Raw genomic sequence first — 17,404 nt, forward strand, 5'->3', positions numbered from 1 at the left:
CCCATTGGTGGGTTTGGTGGCGGGGAAGGCATTTGATTGGATGGGATAGTGGCAGGTGGTTACTCTGCCATCTTCCCACCTCCACTCCATTAAGTCCGTAGCAGGAAGCCATGGAAGGCCTATCTGCCCCGTCACTAATGGAGTGGTGATTAAGATAATGAGACGTATGAATGGGGTAGGCCATTTAGCCCATCGAGCCTGCTCCTCCATTCAATACGATCATGGTTGACCTGATTGTGGTCTTACCTCCATTTTCCTGTCTGTCCCCCCATACCTTTTGATTCCCTTGTGGATCAAGAATTTGGCGTTGGGAAAGGGGGAGCCCATTGAGAGCCCTTGCTGCCATCCCTCCCTTCACCCATGATCAGCACCCAGTGAATCCCCTCCCACATCACTTAACACTGACCTGGGTCACTCTATGATCCTGTGCACTCAATAGGAGTCATTTCAGCAACAGCCACCACCGGCCCTGCTGAGCAAAAGATCTGTCAGTCGCGTGTTAACCTATTAATTGCCAAAAGAGAAATGCAGGTCTCATTGGCTGCTGAGACCCTTGTCGCCTCCATAAAATTTCCCCCGAGAAGTGCAAAACAGTTTGTTTTATCCAGTCAAAAATAGTGGGCAAGTCTTTGTTTTTAATTTAGAGTATCCCATTCTTTTTTTCCAATTAAGGGGCAATTCACCTTCCCTGCACATCTTTTTGGCTTGTGGCGATGAGACCCATGCAGAAACGGGGAGAATCTGCAAACTCCACATGGACAGTGACCTGAACGCAGGTCTTCAACGCCGTGAGGCAGCAGTGCTAACCACTGTGTCACCATGCCGTTCTAATAGTGGACAAGTCTAACAAAACCTATTACATTGTACGGGCATTATTAACCAAAATAATTGTTTTTGGGCAGCATGCCAGCGCAGTGGTTAGCACTGCTGCCTCATGGCACTGCGGACCCGGGTTCGATCCCAGCCCCAGGTCACTGCCCATGCGGAGTTTGCACATTGCCCCATGTCTGTGTGGGTCTCACCCCCACAACTCAAAAAGACGTGCATGATAGGTGAATTGGCCATGCTAAATTGCCCCTAAATTGGAAAAAAAAGAATTGGGTACTCCATATTTATTTTTTAAAAATAACGGTAGCATAGTGTTTAGCACAGTTGTTTCACAGCTCCAGGGTCCTAGGTTTGATTCCCGGCTTGGGTCACTGTCTGTGCAGAGTTTGCACTTTCTCCCCGTGTCTGTGTGGGTTTCCTCCGGGTGCCCCGGTTTCTTCCCACAGTCCAAAGATGTGCAGGTTAGGTGGATTGGCCATGCTAAATTGCCCTTAGTGTTCAAAAATGTTAGGTGGAGTTACTGGGTTACGGTGGAGGTGTGGGCTTGGGTAGGGTGCTCTTTCCAAAGGCCGGTGCAGACTTGATGGGCCGAATGGCCTTCTTCTGCAGTGTAAATTCTATGATTCTATGATTCAATCATTCATTACAATTTATGTTATGTAAGAACTTAAGAACAGAGGAGCAACATTAAGTCATAGAGTTCATTGAGTCTGCTCCACAATTCAATAAGATCCTGTCTGCACATCTATTAAATATTTCTTCTCGAAATCCATATTCCATGACTCCCTTCGTGCCCAAAATTCTATTTCAGTCTTGAGTGTACACATCGACTGAGCATCCACAGCCCTATGGGGTAGAAAATTCCAAAGACTCTTAACCCTTTGAGTGAAGAGGTTTCTTCACACCTCAGCCAATCCCTTATTCTGAGACTATGGGCGAGATTCTCCGCAAATGCGGAGAATCGTAAAGGCTGCCGTGGGACAGGCCGTGACCCACGGCAGCCTACACGCCCACTTCCGGGGCCAATTCTCCCCCCCGGGCGGGTCTAGGAGCACGGCCCCGTGCGTCACGGCGGCGTGGCCTGAACGACGGTCGTCAAGGCCGCACGTCAAGCATCACGCCGGCTGACGTGGCCGATGACGTCGACTGCGCATGCGCAGGTTGGACAACGCCAACCCGCGCATGCGCAGTTGCCGTCTTTTGCCTCAGCCGCCCCCCCAAGATGTGGTGGCTTGATCTTGCGGGGGGGCAGAGGGAAAAGAGTGCGTCCGTTACGGACGCACGGCCCGCGATCGGCAGGCCGTGGTACTGCCCTGCCAATCAGGGCGCCAGATGCCCCAAACGTTTCATGACGGCAGAGAGCAGATGTGTTTGCTGCCGTGTTGAAACGGGCGTGAAGGCCCGGCCGCTCGGCCCATCGGCCTTGGAGAATCGCGGCATGGGTCGGGCGTGGGGGGTGGAGAATAGCGGGAGGGCGTGAAAAATGTCGGGAGGCCCTCCCGCTATTCTCCCGCCCAGCATTGGGGGCGAAGAATCGCACCCTATGGCTTTTAGTTTAATATTCTCCGGTCATGGGAGACAGCCTTTTAGCATCTACCCTGTAAAATCACCTGAGAAAAATGTCTCCTGAAAAACAGCTGATTTGTCAAACATGGTTTCCCTTTCATAAAACTTTACTGACTTTGTCAAATCATAGTGATTTTCCAAGCAATTTTCCAGGAGAAATATAATGATTACATCAAGTCCAAATTATTGAATCTGACCCACGAACATTACATTTTGGTTTTGTGCACGTAATCTCCCCTGAAACCTTCATGCCTTGCCTTCATGGAAACCGCTGTTATATTAAACATAGAAACATAAAAAATAGGAACTGGAGCCCGCCGTTCGGCCCCTGAAACCTGATCTGCCATTAAATATGATCATGGCTGCTCATCTCAATGCCATACTCTCACTTCCTCCCCATACCCTTTGACACTTTTAGTGTCTCGAAATCTATCCATTTCCTTCTTAAATATATTCAGTGACTTGGCCTCCACAGTCTGTGGTAGAAATTTCCACAGGTTCGCCATCCTCTGAAGGAAGAAATTTCTCCTCATCCCTGTCCTGAATGGCCTATCCTGTACCCTGAGACTGTTACCCCTGGCTCAAGACTTCCTGGCCAGGGGAAATGTCCCTGCATCCAGTCTGTCCAGCCCTGTCAGAATTTTATTTGTACATTTCAGTGACCTTCCCATATTGCGTTCGGGCTGGGAGGGGGAACACCTCTGACAGTCTGCAACCACGACTCTGTACTTCCGGTTGTTTCTCATTTAAATTTTCTGCCCACTCCCACTGTGACCTCCCTCTTCTTGGCCTCCTATTCCATTCTAATGAATTTCAATGAAAGGTCGGGGAAAAAGGGGGGTTCTCGGAGATTGGGACGCCATTTAAAAATGGCATCCCGATCTCTTGCTACACTGGGGAATTCCAGCAGGCAGAGCTCCTTAGTGTTCAAAACGGGGCTATGTGCGGCCTCGGCAACACATTCCTGGCTGAGGTCCCTTGAACTTTTTTTTAGTTTTCCAATTAAGCGTGGTCAATTCACAATATCTTTGGGAGGTGGGGGTGAGATCCACACAGACATGGGGAGAATGTGCAAACTTCACACGGACAATGGGCCGGGATCAAACTCGGGAGCTCGGCACCATGAGGCAATGGTGCTAATCACCTCACATGCACGTTAGTTTGTCCGCCGATATTTCTGAGAACTTCACTCAGTTGAAATGTCCTCTGCTGAACCGACAATGTTCATGACTTGTCTTCTGTTTACAGATGTTGGAGCATCTTGGCTCCTCGCTTTTTTTTAGGTGCCCCTCTATTCTGGGAATAGAGGCTGCAATTCCACAATGACTACATTCTTGCCCGTTCATTTCAGGTTGCTCAGGCAGTGGAGAAAAGGCATTGAGGACCCGCCCTGTCTGAGTACCACCCCTTTGGTCAGCCAAGCTCGGGTACAGCACAGCACGCCCTACCCGGGGATCCCATTCAACTGTTACCCGTCGCGGCCCATACGCAACTCATTCGACCTTTTTCGTTTCTAAAACTTGGTTTCATTTTGTTTAAAGTAGCCCTTCGGCCGCCACTCCATATGCTATTTACATCCAAGAACATTTTGGGATGGTAAATTTCAACACTCTGCGAGACGGCTCGCACTGGTTTAAGATAAGTATATGTCTGGTCCTAAATCCGCTTTTTGAAAAAAAAAAATGAGGGAGTCACATGGAGGTGACCATCATAAAGGGAAAATTGGAACAAGAGGACAGATATACTTAAAGTCAAGATATTAAGCTGAACACTAACAGATAATATGCTGATCCCCTTAGCTTTCGGACGTTCAGGACAGGAACCGAGGCAACAACACAGCAAGATCCCAGAAGAGACGAGAAGAGAAAAGAAGAGAAGATGAAGAGCACTCGAATTGCTATGGTTTTAACTATTGTGGCATCTGTGTGGTTGCGCGTGGATGCGGACTCCCTTTCCCACAGTACAATGTTTGCTAACTTCTCCCAAACCCAGACCACCCCCAGCCCAGTCAATGGTAACAGTACCCCGACTTGGTGTACCAAATTTCTGACATGGTACTCCTTGTCGTATGTAATAGAATCACTTTTGGTGATTGCAGTCCTATGTATCATAGTCCAGACCCTCAGGATGAGGAAATGGAGGAGAGCCCACCGCTCGCGGACCTCAACAGTGTACAGAGTACAATCCCCCATTTTCAGATTACACCAATCCCCCCAACCCCTTGATGTATAATAAAGGATTTAATTTTGATACGATCTGTAAAGAAAGACTATTGCGGATGTATTATAATGTTCTGCGCTCGACTGCCGAGTCAGAAAACGAAATGTAAAGATGCTGTTGTATGAATAAGGGTTTAGAATGTTATAGAATGTTTTAAATGTGAGATGAGAATAGTTTATTGAGATAGTTAGAGGTTCCCGATTCGAATAGGTAATGCATGTCCCCTTTGACAGAGCGCCAATCAGAAACTGTTAGTTAAAAATGTTTTGCCAAAGTTGAGGAAAGAATGAAGCAATGGAACTCGCTGAGGTCAGGGGACCCAAAGACACCATAGTTAGGTGATCCTTCATGATTTCTCATGAGGATCACAAGGAGGGAGTGTAGCCACCGAAGTTGGCCATTCCCTGAATACAAAATGGAGGAACGCAAAGCATATAGGATAAAATGGACAATGTTTGCAGCGCCAGCAGGCTGCACCTAGCAGGTGTGGATTCTGTCTGCTAAGAAAGTAGACAGCACCGAAACAAACATTCCGCATACTAATGAGGCAATCTCCGGGATAGTTTACATGTTAATGGGACGATTCCAGAGACAATGGACACAAATGGGGAAGCAACTGCAACATTGTAAAGGATACCAGACACTCAGGCACCAGCAAGGTTCGAAAACAAAGAGCCTGAAAGCCCGCCCAGTAGCTAAGGAACAGCCTCAGTATTGGGGGGATTCAAACATATCGATTGGGAAGAGACCCAATCGATTCCAAGCAGGTAAGGGAGTCCGCCCAAAGGGGCGCGGATCCCTGGGACCTATAAAAGACAGGTCCCACACATGGTTCAGTCTTCTCGTCCAGCCCTCCTCTCTCTTTGACCAACACTCCTCCGTGGACCAGCACCTCGACCAGCTTTTGCCAAGAAGATCTTGAACGAGAGAGAGGAGAGGGTTCGGACAGCAGCTGCCAGTAAGTAAGTGTCTCACAACGATCGCTACCAGAGACAGACACTCCTGACCCCTTTTAACTTATGCCAACCTGAAGTCTGCAGACCAGAGCAGAGCAAGAGGCCTTGTTCCCTGACCCGGTAGTTCCTTCGAGATAAGTATTAGTTTATCTAGCGGTAGGAATAGTTTAATCCTTTTAGCGTGTGCATGGATAGTTATTATAATTGTATTATAATAAATTCAGTTGTTTGAACTTACTAATTGGTGTATGGTTTTATTGCTTTGAACTTCACCTTGAACTTGTGGCGGTATCTTAACGATACCTGGCGACTCCAGAGCTAAGTAAAGAAACAGAGCCAAATTGAGTGTTAAGCACACTCACCCAGAACGACCAACAGTGGGTTTCCTCCGGGTGCTCCGGTTTCCTCCCACAAGTCCCGAAAGATGTGCTGTTAGGTAATTTGGACATTCTCAATTCTCCCTCTGTGTACCCAAACAGGCGCCGGGTTGACTGAATATAATGGATGCACCATTTTACTCCAAGTCGTACACTGTCATTGCCAAGGAGGAGAACAGTGTGACTTTGCAGTCACCAGAAGGAGTACTGTATGATAAAAGTTCTTCATGTGTTAAAATATATCATGGTGACAAAGACGCAGCAGCAGATGAACCAGATGGAGGAGCTGAGGCGAAGTTGACATCCAGCAATCCAGAAGTCTAAGCTAGCAATTCTGATGCCAGGCAGACAGCTTGTTATCCAGGGGAAAATATCAGTTCCAGAGGAGATTATGACACTTTCTAACCTTGCCATGATGACCAGAGTCCCTGAAAAAGCAGTCAGACCATGGCATGAGGGAACCACCAAAGTGATATAAAGATTTTGTGATTGCATCACGGAGAAGCGTCAAATTACATACTGATAATTATCACAAGGGATGTCACAGTTAAATAATGAAAGTAAAAGTTGCAGAAAGTGAAATACTGGAAAATACTGGCTATATTGGACTGTGATGCACTGAACTTACCTGACATTCATAATTGAAGAAATTCATTTACTCAGTGAGTTAGGGGAAATAATTCCTGTTTATTTGCAAAACTTTTTGCAGTATGTTTTGTAAAGGATGGGATCATAGAATTCATAGAATCTCTACAGTGCGGAAGGAGGCTGGTTAGGGAGTTAACCCAGGTGGCAGATTAAATGATGTTGTTCTTGCAGTTAAATCTGTGACTTGAAGGGCAGCACGAGGCGCAATGATTAGCACTGCTGTCTCATGGCACCGAGAACCCGGGTTCGATCCCAGCCCCGGGTCACTGTCCGTGTGGAGTTTGCATATTCTCCCCATGACTGCGTAGGTCTTACCCTCACAACCCAAAAAGATGTGCAGGGTAGGTGGTTTGGACACAGTAAATTGCCCGGTAATTGGAAAAAAATCGGCTACTCTAAATTTGTGGGAAAAAAACTGACTTTGAGGCTGAGATATGACAGTTGGTGGCTAGGGATAAGATCAGGGTTAGGAATAGGGTTCAATAACTAGATTTAACATTAGGAGCTTCTTCCTAGAACACCTATCGCATTGTATACATCAGACCTGTATTCGTACTCCCACCTATGTCGTCTCCAATGGGGTTGTCACCACCGTTTTAGCAGCAAGTGCTCCATCGCTGGTGATGCTTTTTAAATGATCTATGGAATAGTGTTGCCAACTTGGGCTGGGCATATTCAGGGAGATATCATCCCACCTTCAACTTTTCCACCCCCAGGCTCCTGCCATTACAAAGAAACATACAGCACAAGAACAGGCCCTTCTGCCCTCCAAGCCTGCGCCAACCATGCTGCCCGTCTAAACTAAAGATGTGCCTGATGTGTTGGGTAAGCTGAGTCTATGTGGTCTGCGTTTGATGCAGTGTAGAGAGAGACAGGCTTCCGACACTTGAAGAGATGCAACATGATTTTATTGAACAACTAACTATAATACATGCTTAACTGTGGGTTGACACTATGCTGACTTGACTGGAGACCTGAGGCTAACCTGATCAGACTAACTGACTACCACATGGTGTTTGTACTGGCTGCTGCTCACGAGCTCTGACTGTCTCAGAGGCTGGATCCTGAGAGAGCGGGAAAACTGGTGCCCTCTGGCTTTATAGTGGTTGTGTCCTATCTGGTGATTGGCTGCTGTGTTCTGTGTGCTCACTGGTCATCCTGTGTGTCAATCACTGCCTGTCTGCACTCCATCATATACCTGGATGTATATTATGACATCTCCCCGCCATTTAAAAAAAAAATGTGTTCAGGTCAATAAATAATGTGTACAGGAACTTGACTATATACAGAATATGCTAACTTATATACATGGGAAGGTGTCTAGTGCAGATAGAGGGCAGATAACACATGAGAAAAAAAAGATATGTACAGATGTCAAAACGGTGAGATAACAAGATAATGCAACATTTAGTCTATAAATTCAGTCTCTGTGGCGGGCGACGAATTCTGGTTGACCGCCTGCACCTGAATGGGCGGGACTGCCTCCAATGCGGTGGTCGTAGAGGTTGGTAGAATAATTGGCAGATCGGTGGCCTCGTGGAAGGGCGCATCCTGAGGAAGCAGTGTGCGAGGCGGGACATCACGGTCGTGTGGCGGGCGTGGAAGTCGCCCAGTGCCCACCTGTTGCGCTGGAGAAATGAGTATTCAGGCATGTGAACGAGGAACGATCTCGGGCCACTTGCTTGACCACTACAGCCTTGGCGTACCAGCCACCGTCAGGCAGCTGAACACGAACTTGGTCAGCAGGGACCAGCTCAGGGAGATCTGTGGCATGGGCGTCGTATGCCGACTTGCATTGGGCCCGAGACTGTTGCATCCTCTGTATGACCGGGAAATTGTAAAGGTCCGGAATGTGGATGGCCGGCACCGTCGTTCACAGTGTGCGGTTCATGAGGAGCTGCGCTAGGGACAGTCCAGTGGACAGAGGGGTTGCTCTATAAGCCAACAGTGCCAGGTGGAAATCAGAACCCGAGTCAGCAGCTTTGCACAATAGTCTTTTAACGATGTGGACCCCTTTTTCGGCCTTCTCATTCGACTGGGGGTAGTGGGGGCTGGATGTGACGTGCCAAAAGTTGTACAGCCGGGCAAAATCTGACCACTCCTGGCTGAAAAAACAGCGGCCGTTGTCACTCATCACCGTGAGTGGGATCCCATGTCGGGCAAAAGTTTCCTTGCATGCCTTGATTACCGCCACCGACGTGAGATCAGGCAGTCTGACCACTTCGGGGTAGTTGGAAAAGTAGTCCACTAGGAGGACCTAGTCACGCCCCTTGGCATGGAACAGGTCAACACCAACTTTGGACCATGGGGAGGTCGCCATTTCATGCTGCTGTAGAGCCTCTTTAGGCTGGGCCGGCTGGAATTTTTGACACGTTGGGCAATTGAGGACTGTGTTGGCGACCTCTTGGCTGATGCCTGGCCAGTATACTGCCTCTCAGGCTCGACAGGGACATTTTTCGACCCCCAGGTGACCCTCGTGGATTTGGCCGAGAACCAAATCTCGCATACTCTGTGGGATCACAATTCTGTCAAGCTTCATAAGGATGCCGTCTACCACCGTTAGATCGTCCTTGACATTATAAAACTGGGGCAGTGCTCCTTTTGCCACCCATTCGTGAGGTGCTGCATCACCCGCTGGAGCAGAGGATCCTTGGCCGTCTCCTCACGAATTTGCACGACCCTCTCATTAGAGGCCGGAAAGTTGGAGGCACAGAATTGCACCTGCGCGTCTATTTGACAGACAAAGTCAGTCTGCTCACGCGGTGTGGTGATAGATCTGGAGAGCGCATCGGCAACAATGAGCTCTTTGGCCGGGGTGTACACCAGGTCGAAATCGTAGCGCTGTAGCTTGAGGAGGATGCGTTGTAGCCGTGGCTTCATGTCATTGAGGTATTTTTGGATGATGTGAATCAATGGCCTGTGGTCCGTCTCGACCGTGAATTTGGGGAGGCCATGCACATAATCATGGAACTTGTTGATCCCTGTAAGGAGGCCCAGGCATTCTTTTTCAATTTGAGTGTATCGTTGCTCAGTGGGCGTCATGGCTCTAGAGGCATATGCAACTGGGGCACAGGAGGAGGAGTCATCCCGTTAGACGAGCACTGCCACAATGCCATCCTGGCTCGCGTCGGTGGATATTTTTGTTTCCTTGGCGGGGTCGAAAAATGCCAGCACCGGGGCATTGGTGAGTTTCGCCCTTAGCTCACGCCACTCTTGCTCATGAGCGGGTAGCCACTGGAACTCCGTCGTTTTTTTAACGAGATGGCGGAGGGCTGTGGTGTGTGACGCCAAGTTGGGGATAAACTTCCCAAGAAGTTGACCATCTCTAGAAAGTGGAGGACCGCCTTTTTGTCCTCCGGGGTCTTCATGGTGTTGATCGCCGAAACCCTGTCCGCATCTGGCTGCACGCCGTGCTGCAAAATGTGGTCGCCAAGGAATTTGATTTCTGATTGACCGAACGAACATTTGGCTCTGTTGAGTCAGAGGCCATGCTCGTGGATCCTGTGGAACACCCGCTTGAGGCGATCGATGTGTTCTTGAGGAGTTGTGGACCAGATTATGACATCGTTGATGTACACTCGGATCCCCTCAATGCCCTCCATCATTTATTCCATTATGCGATGGAACACCTCTGAGGCGGAGATGATGCCAAAGGGCATTTGGTTGTAACAGTAGCGACCGAATGGGGTATTGAATGTGCACAGTTTGCGACTGGTCGCTTCCAGCTGCATTTGGAAGCGTCCAGCTTTGTGAAGAATTTGGCATGAGCCATCTCGCTGGTTAGCTCTTCTCATTTAGATATTGGGTAGTTTTCCCTCACGGTGTTGCAGTTCAAATCTTTGGGGTCGATACAGATTCGAAGTTCCCCTGACGGCTTCTTGACGCAAACTATGGAGCTAACCCAGCCTGTGGGTTCCGTGACCTTTGAAATGACGCCCTGGTCCTGGAGGTCTTGCAGCTGCTGCTTGAGGCGGTCCTTGAGGGGTGCCGGCACCCGACGTGGTGCATGAACCACAGGGGTGGCATTTGGCTTCAATAGGATTTTGTACCGGTATGGGAGTGTGCCCATACCTTCGAACATGCTATGGTTTGCGCTATGATGTCATCGAGTTGAGCCTGGAAGTTATCATCTGGCGAGGCTGTTGCCTGTGTGGACGACATGGTATGAACCCACTGCACTTGGTTCAGGGGTTTGCAGGCCCGAGCACCGAGCAGGGAAGCTCTGTGGGTTCCTAAGATTTCAAATCGCAGCGTTGCTTTTAGTGACCTATTGGACACCGCAAGCTGGCATGAGCTACTGGCAGCAATGGCATTGCCATTGTAGTCGAGGAGCTGGCAGGCTGGTGGAAGAATGCTTGGTCTGACGCGGATGGTGTCGAGGTCAGACTTTAAAATGAGGTTTGCTGAAGCGCCGGTGTCCAGCGTGAAACGTATGCAAGCCTTGTTAACCGTAAGGGTGGCACACCACTCGTCGTCCGGATCAATGCTCAGGATTGGGAGTTGTTTCACCATCATTGAGAAACGCAGCGCATGCTTAGTGGTGATGCCCACCCGGAATGGGGATTTGAGGCCCTCAGCATCGGGATCTGGTAGATTGTCAGAGTCTGTCACGGGCTGCTGTACTGATCGGACGCTCCTGCGCTGTGGCTGGGATCTCTGTGTGCTAGGCAGTGGAACAGATCTGCAATGGGCTGCATAGTGGCCAAGCTTGCCACACTGGAGTCAGCGTTGAGATTTTGCCGGACATTGCTGCTTTAAATGGGCGGAGCCACAATTGGAACACGTCATGACGCTGACGTCAGGACGTTCCGTGCGCCACCGCGCATACGCAGTGCAGTCGAACGACGTGCACACTTGCGCGTGGTCGTCGGTCTCGCCGTCCCCTCGGTCGTGGTGCACATGCGCTGGAGCCCGGGAAAAGCGTGCAAAATGGCCACTCTCATCAAGACTCAGGCCCTGCATTTGTGTGATGGCCTGCATCCATTCTGCCTCGTGGGGGTTTAGCTTTGCCGTCTCTGCCGCCCTGATGTGGGAGTTGTTAGCGTGCTCATGGATGGCGCAGGTTTCGATAGCGATGGTAAGGGTGAGCTGCTTAACTTTTAGGAGCTGCTGGTGAAGGGAATTGGAGTGGACCCCGAAAACGATCTGATCCCGGATCATGAAATTAGTTGTCGAGTCATAGTTGCATGACTGCGCGAGGATACGGAGATGGGTTAAAAAGGACTGAAAAGGTTCATCCTTACCCTGAAGCCTCTGCTGGTAAACATACCGTTCAAAGCTCTCATTGACCTCAATGTCGCAGTGGCTGTCGAACGTCAGCAGGACTGTTTTAAACTTCGTCTCGTCTTCGCCTTCAGCAAATGCGAGGGAGTTGTAGATGTGGATAGCGTGGTCCCCGGCTGTAGAAGCGTGGTCCCCGGCTGTAGAAAGGAAGAGTGTGAACTTCCTGGCATTCAATGCGGCCTCGAGGTCGGTGGCTTCGAGATATAGCTGGAACTTCTGTTTGAAAATCTTCCAGTTTGCACCGAGGTTGCCGGCGATGTGGAGCTGCGGAGGAGGCGGAAGCTGTCCATGTTACCAGATGGCTGATCGCTGGTCAAAGGCAGATTATCTCAAGGTAGGTCCATCAAACTTCAGCATTACTCACTGGTACCATGATGTGTTGGGTAAGCTGGGTCTATGTGGACTGCGTTTGATGCAGTGTCGAGAGAGACAGGCTTCCAACACTTGAAGAGATGCAACACGATTTTATTGAACAACTAACTATAATACATGCTTAACTGTGGGTTGACACTATGCTGACTTGACTGGAGACCTGAGGCTAACCTGACCAGACTAACTGACTACCACATGGTGTTTGTACTGGCTGCTGCTCACGAGCTCTGACTGTCTCAGAGGCTGGATCCCGAAAGAGTGGGGAAACTGGTGCCCTCTGGCTTTATAGTGGTCGTGTCCTGTCTGGTCATTGGCTGCTGTGTTCTGTGTGCTCACTGGTCATCCTGTGTGTCAATCACTGCCTGTCTGCACTACATCATATACACCTGGGTGTATATTATGACAGTGCCATTGATAATAATAATCTTTATTAGTGTCACAAGTAGGCTTACATTAACACTGCAATGAAGTTACTGTGAAAATGCCCAAGTGGCCACATTCCGGCTCCTGTTCGGGTATATAGAGGGAGAATTCAGAATGTCCAATTCACCCAACAGCAGGTCTTTCGGGATATTGGTCATCCAACGTGTCAATCGTTACAGAGTCCTGCCTTCCCACGGTTTTCTAATGTTGTCCAAGTTTTTAAACCCTGGGGGGGGGGGGGGGGGGGTTGTGGCGAGCGCAAGAGGGAGGGTTAGAACTCGCTATTGACAGTGCCCCTTCACTAGATGCGCCCTTTCTCTTGTTTTGTAATCATAAATAAACGACGATTGACTAAGAGCAGCGTGGTTCGGTGACATGCACTTACCCGGCATTTTGATCGGCAAAGACAGATTTAACAGAGCCAAAGGAGAATACCGTTTTCTCTCTCTCTTTCACTTGCAGTGACCACAGTGACGATCAAATACGCCTGAGTTTTAACGGAGCGAAGCCAGGAGGCGGACGCTGAGAAATCTCCATGGTAACCGGCGCCACCAACATGACCCGGAAGTTTGCGGAGTCATTTCCGGAGCACCCGGCGTCCCCAAGGCAGCCTGTACTTGGTGTGTGGGTGGGGGATGAAAAATAGGTGGAAGGAAAAAAACAACTGGAGAAGCTCGGAGATCGGCTGGATTGTATGTTGTGGTTGGTTTTTTAAAAAATGTTACCTGCATTAATTGTAGACTTGGGATAATGCCCCTTCCTCTTAGAAGTATAGAAAAACTTGCATTTATAAAGCGCCTTTCACGACTTCAGGAAGTTCCAAACACTTTGCAGCCAACGATGAACTGTTGTGACATTAGAAGGGGGGCAGCCAAATTGCGCGCAGTCAGGTCTGGCAGTTTGTTAATGACCAACATAACCTGTAGTCGTGATCTGTCGAGGGGGTAGGTCCTCTGCTCCTTTCTCCACGCCTCTTGGTTTTGTAATGTTTTCTTTAGTTGCTCCGAGAAGCCTCTGATTTTCAATTTCAATGAGCAATATGACTAGGGGGAAGATTACACGAGACGTTGCCTTCCTGTGTGTGTTTAAGGAAAATGCCAGCCCTCTACCCCCAAGATCCTCTGCTTTGAAGAAAACATTGTCCCTTGGGGTGTTTGTTCTTCCACCATCACCATTGAAAATGTGCTTGTTCCACTGTTGGCCATGACCCATTACCTTGAGCTTCGCATCCTTGTCTGGGCCCAGAATGACTTGCACAACGGCAGGTATGACCATCCCCCGAGGTCCCAAATGACCCTGCTATCCTAAGTCTCATAGTGATGTACTACATGTAGTGATGTTGAGGGCTAAATATTTCGGGAGGACTCCTTGAAAATATTGCTATGGATTCACAGTAGAATCAGAAGATATGACCTGCACTTGGGGAAATAAATTCAAAATGAATCTATGGGAACCATATTTCGGTGAGCTGGTGGCCAATTTCTGGAAGACATTAGGAAAATGATGGAAGTAGTAATTGTTGATCCATTCAAAGAGAAATATATTTATTTCAAGAGATGACATTTATATGTGTAATTTGAGACATGACATGGGATGTTTGGGAGGAACTGATGACTTTGAAGCTATAGTTCCCAAAGCTCATGGCACTGTCTTTTTTCTCACGCCATGTCTAGGTCTGCTGTAGCCCAATAGAGAGTGATTGATTGTGATAATTAGTCAACTCTGTCGTAATTGTATTATGAAACTACCAAAGGTGATGTAAGACAAACTGGATAGACTATGGAGTTTTATGTCCTTTGTCCGTGCTTAAAATTTGAATTATTTAGTCATTTCAATTAACTATAAATAGCAGCAAAATGGGAGTTTGTCAATCAAGTTACTTTGAATTAAAGGGTGTTGACTGTCCCCAGCAGGTTATGCAGCAACAACCTTTCTAAAAAATAATTAATATAATATCTTAAAAATGTGATCTCTTACTGTGAGATGTGATTTTTTTTTAAACATTTGCAAAAATATCAGGTTTTATTTTCATTGTGGTTGATGTCACTCATTTGCCTTCAACCTTCATCAGCAAGAAGTCTTACAACACCAGGTTAAAGTCCAACAGGTTTGTTTCGAATCACCAGCTTTCGGAGCACTGCTCCTAGGTGAATGAAGAGGTGGGTTCCAGAAACATATATATAGACAAAGTCAATGATGCAATGCGATGCTTTGAATGCGAGTCTTTGAAGGTAATTAAGTTTGCAGGTCCAGACGGAGCAACTGGAGAGAGCGATAATCATAGGTCAAAGAGGTGTGAATTGTCTTAAACCAGGACAGTTGGTAGGATTTTGCAAGCCCAGGCCAGATGGTAGGGGGGGTGAATGGAATGCGACATGAATCCAAGGTCCCGATTGAGGCCGTACTCATGTGTGCGGAACTTGGCTATAAGTTTCTGCTCGGCGACTCTGCATTGTCGCGTGTCCTGAAGGCCACCTTGGAGAACGCTTACCTGAAAATCAGAGGCTGATTGCCCTTGACTGCTGAAGTGTTCCCCGAATGGAAGGGAAAATTCCTGCCTGGCGATTGTCGCACGATGTCCGTTCATACGTTGTCGCTGCGTCTGCATGGTCTTGCCAATGTACCACGCTTCGGGACATCCTTTTCTGCAGCGTATGAGGTAGACAATGTTGTCCGAGTCGCACGAGTATGTACCACGTACCTGGTGCGTGGTGTTCTCGCATGTAATGGTGGTACCCATGTCGATGATCTGGCACGTCTTGCAGAGATTGCCATGGCAGGGTTGTGTGGTGTCGTGGTTGCAGTTCTCAAGGCTGGGTAGTTTGCTGCAAACAATGGTTTGTTTTAGGTTGTGTGGTTGTTTGAAGGCAAGTAGTGGGGGCCATCCACTATGGACAAGTCCTCTGTATACACAGGATCTGCTCAGACGAGGAGGAGCTTAACAGATCTCTACAAATGCTGAAATATGCCCTCGTACGAACAGGATATGGCGATCAACTCATCAGTGCTCTGAAAGCTAGTGATTCAAAACCAAACCTGTTGGACTTTAACCTTGGATTGTAAGACTTCTTACAGTGCTCATCCCAGTCCAACAACGTCGGCATCTCCACGTCATGTTCATCAGGATAAGAAGTGGATTTGGGAAAATAAAGCACCGTGCATATTTGAACAAGCAAGAACATGGAATAATGACCTAATCCATTCATACCCTGTCTTTCAAAGCTCTCATGTTGATTTGGGAGTGGTTCTTTTTAGTTTTGCCACCATTAAAAATTTGGAAAAGTGCAGTGAAGGCATTCTGTTTTTTTTTAAGTATAGTCACTATTGTAATGTAAGAACTGCAGGAGCCAAGATGTGTGATAAGGTCCCACAAACAGCAATGAGATAATGACCAGATAATCTGTCTGTTTTAGTGATGATTCTGATGGATGAATATTTTGGCTAGAACACTGGGTAGAACTCGCCTACAGTGTATTAGAAATGCTCAGAATTGATGACTATTTGATTGTAATTCAAATCTGTAATATATAACAAGTGACTTATCTTTTGAACAGTGATTACAGAAAATGAATTTTGGAAGGAGGCCAAACCGAGGAGGTGGAAAGTTCAACAAGCCTCGTGGCAGTGCAGGAGGAGGAAGTAGGAAAGCCTCGGGAAAAATATGGGATGATGGGGATGATTTCAGTTTCACCCCAAAGCCAACACTCCCGACCAGATTTCGGAGTAGGGGGAGAGGTAGAGCTGGAGCTGGAAGTCGAGCAGGAGCCCGTGCTGGAGTTGGAAATAGAGGAGGAGCCAGAGGAGGAGTTGGAAGTAAAGCTGGAACTGGAAGTAGAGCTGGAGCTGAAAGTAGGAAATATCCTGATGACCTGTTCAAGGAGCAAAGCGAGTTCAATTTATTTGGTAATCTGGTCAAAACTCAAAGGTAGGTGCAGAACGTGACCAATATGGATTAAATGACTCGCAGTGCTTGTATCATTTGAGCCTTTCTGATTAAGTTTTAGTGAACATATTTCAATTGTGGCTCCCCATGCTACTGATTTGCACTATCTAGTGGAAGAAACACTCCAAACAAATTGGGTAATTCATCACAAATTGGGGGGGAAAAAAATGTAATCCAAGTGATTCTTGCGCTGCTTATATCAGGTGGTAAGCAAGTGACACTTGAAGATGCTTGTGAGCAATTCATCTTGCTGGTCAGTTGTGAGAATGGTGCTTTGGAACTGTAAGCAGGGTAGAAAACAATTTGTTTTAAAGTGGAAGAGTTTTAAAATTAGTGGTGTTTAAAAATGCAATCAATTGATAATCGATGTTAGTTGGCAAAAATTGTTTTGTTAAGTTAGGGAGGGAGCAGAAGCGCTAGAAGATTAAAGAAACATTTTTACTTCAATAAAAGCAGAAAGTGCTGGAAAAATCCACGTCTGGCAACATCTGTGGAGAGAGAAGAGTTAATATTCCGAGTCCAATGTGACGACTCTTCAAAACAGTTTCATTTCTTGACCAGAAGCTTCAGACATGGAATGTGCATTGGGGTTGTCCACCGAATCAGCAGAAAGTCTTGGGGATGAAATTGATCTTTGCTTTTAAAATTAATTTCAGTGAAAAGAAAGTCAAAGAGTGGAGTAAAATGAGCTGCTGATTCGTCATGAGCCTGTTTTGTGTTATTGGCAAAGACCAGTGTTGCCACCTCTGTTTCTATTGTCCTATTCCATTCCTGGATGTTGATGTGGT

At 47.6% G+C, this 17,404-nt stretch overlaps 2 protein-coding genes across 6 annotated transcripts in view; one reads left to right on the forward strand and one right to left on the reverse strand.

The window, feature by feature from the left end:
- The window catches only part of morn2 (MORN repeat containing 2), an 83,001-nt gene extending 69,619 nt beyond the window's left edge, over window positions 1-13,382 (reverse strand). For 2 of the 4 annotated variants that reach the window (XM_038804273.1, XM_038804262.1), the window contains exons 1-2: window positions 13,059-13,382; window positions 407-469 (exon numbers count right to left, since the gene is read on the reverse strand). Coding sequence is in view for 1 of the 4 variants with exons in the window: in XM_038804246.1 (XP_038660174.1) it covers window positions 13,059-13,065 (7 nt within the window). In the remaining 3 variants the exon portion in view is untranslated. The remainder of the gene's footprint in view (window positions 1-406; window positions 470-13,058) is intronic. The other 2 variants (XM_038804255.1, XM_038804246.1) reach the window with 2 other exon arrangements.
- Window positions 13,250-17,404, forward strand: part of dhx57 (DEAH (Asp-Glu-Ala-Asp/His) box polypeptide 57) — a 117,454-nt gene continuing 113,299 nt past the window's right edge. Inside the window, exons 1-2 of one of the 2 annotated variants that reach the window (XM_038804237.1) lie at window positions 13,250-13,365; window positions 16,228-16,598. In XM_038804237.1, the coding sequence (XP_038660165.1) occupies window positions 16,240-16,598 (359 nt within the window). In that variant the 5' untranslated portion in view covers window positions 13,250-13,365; window positions 16,228-16,239. Of the gene's footprint in view, window positions 13,366-13,801; window positions 13,939-16,227; window positions 16,599-17,404 lie in introns of those variants that run through there. The other variant, XM_038804228.1, reaches the window with a different exon arrangement.

This window comes from Scyliorhinus canicula, chromosome 1 (genome assembly GCF_902713615.1).
Source record: "Scyliorhinus canicula chromosome 1, sScyCan1.1, whole genome shotgun sequence".
Lineage (NCBI taxonomy): Eukaryota > Metazoa > Chordata > Chondrichthyes > Carcharhiniformes > Scyliorhinidae > Scyliorhinus > Scyliorhinus canicula.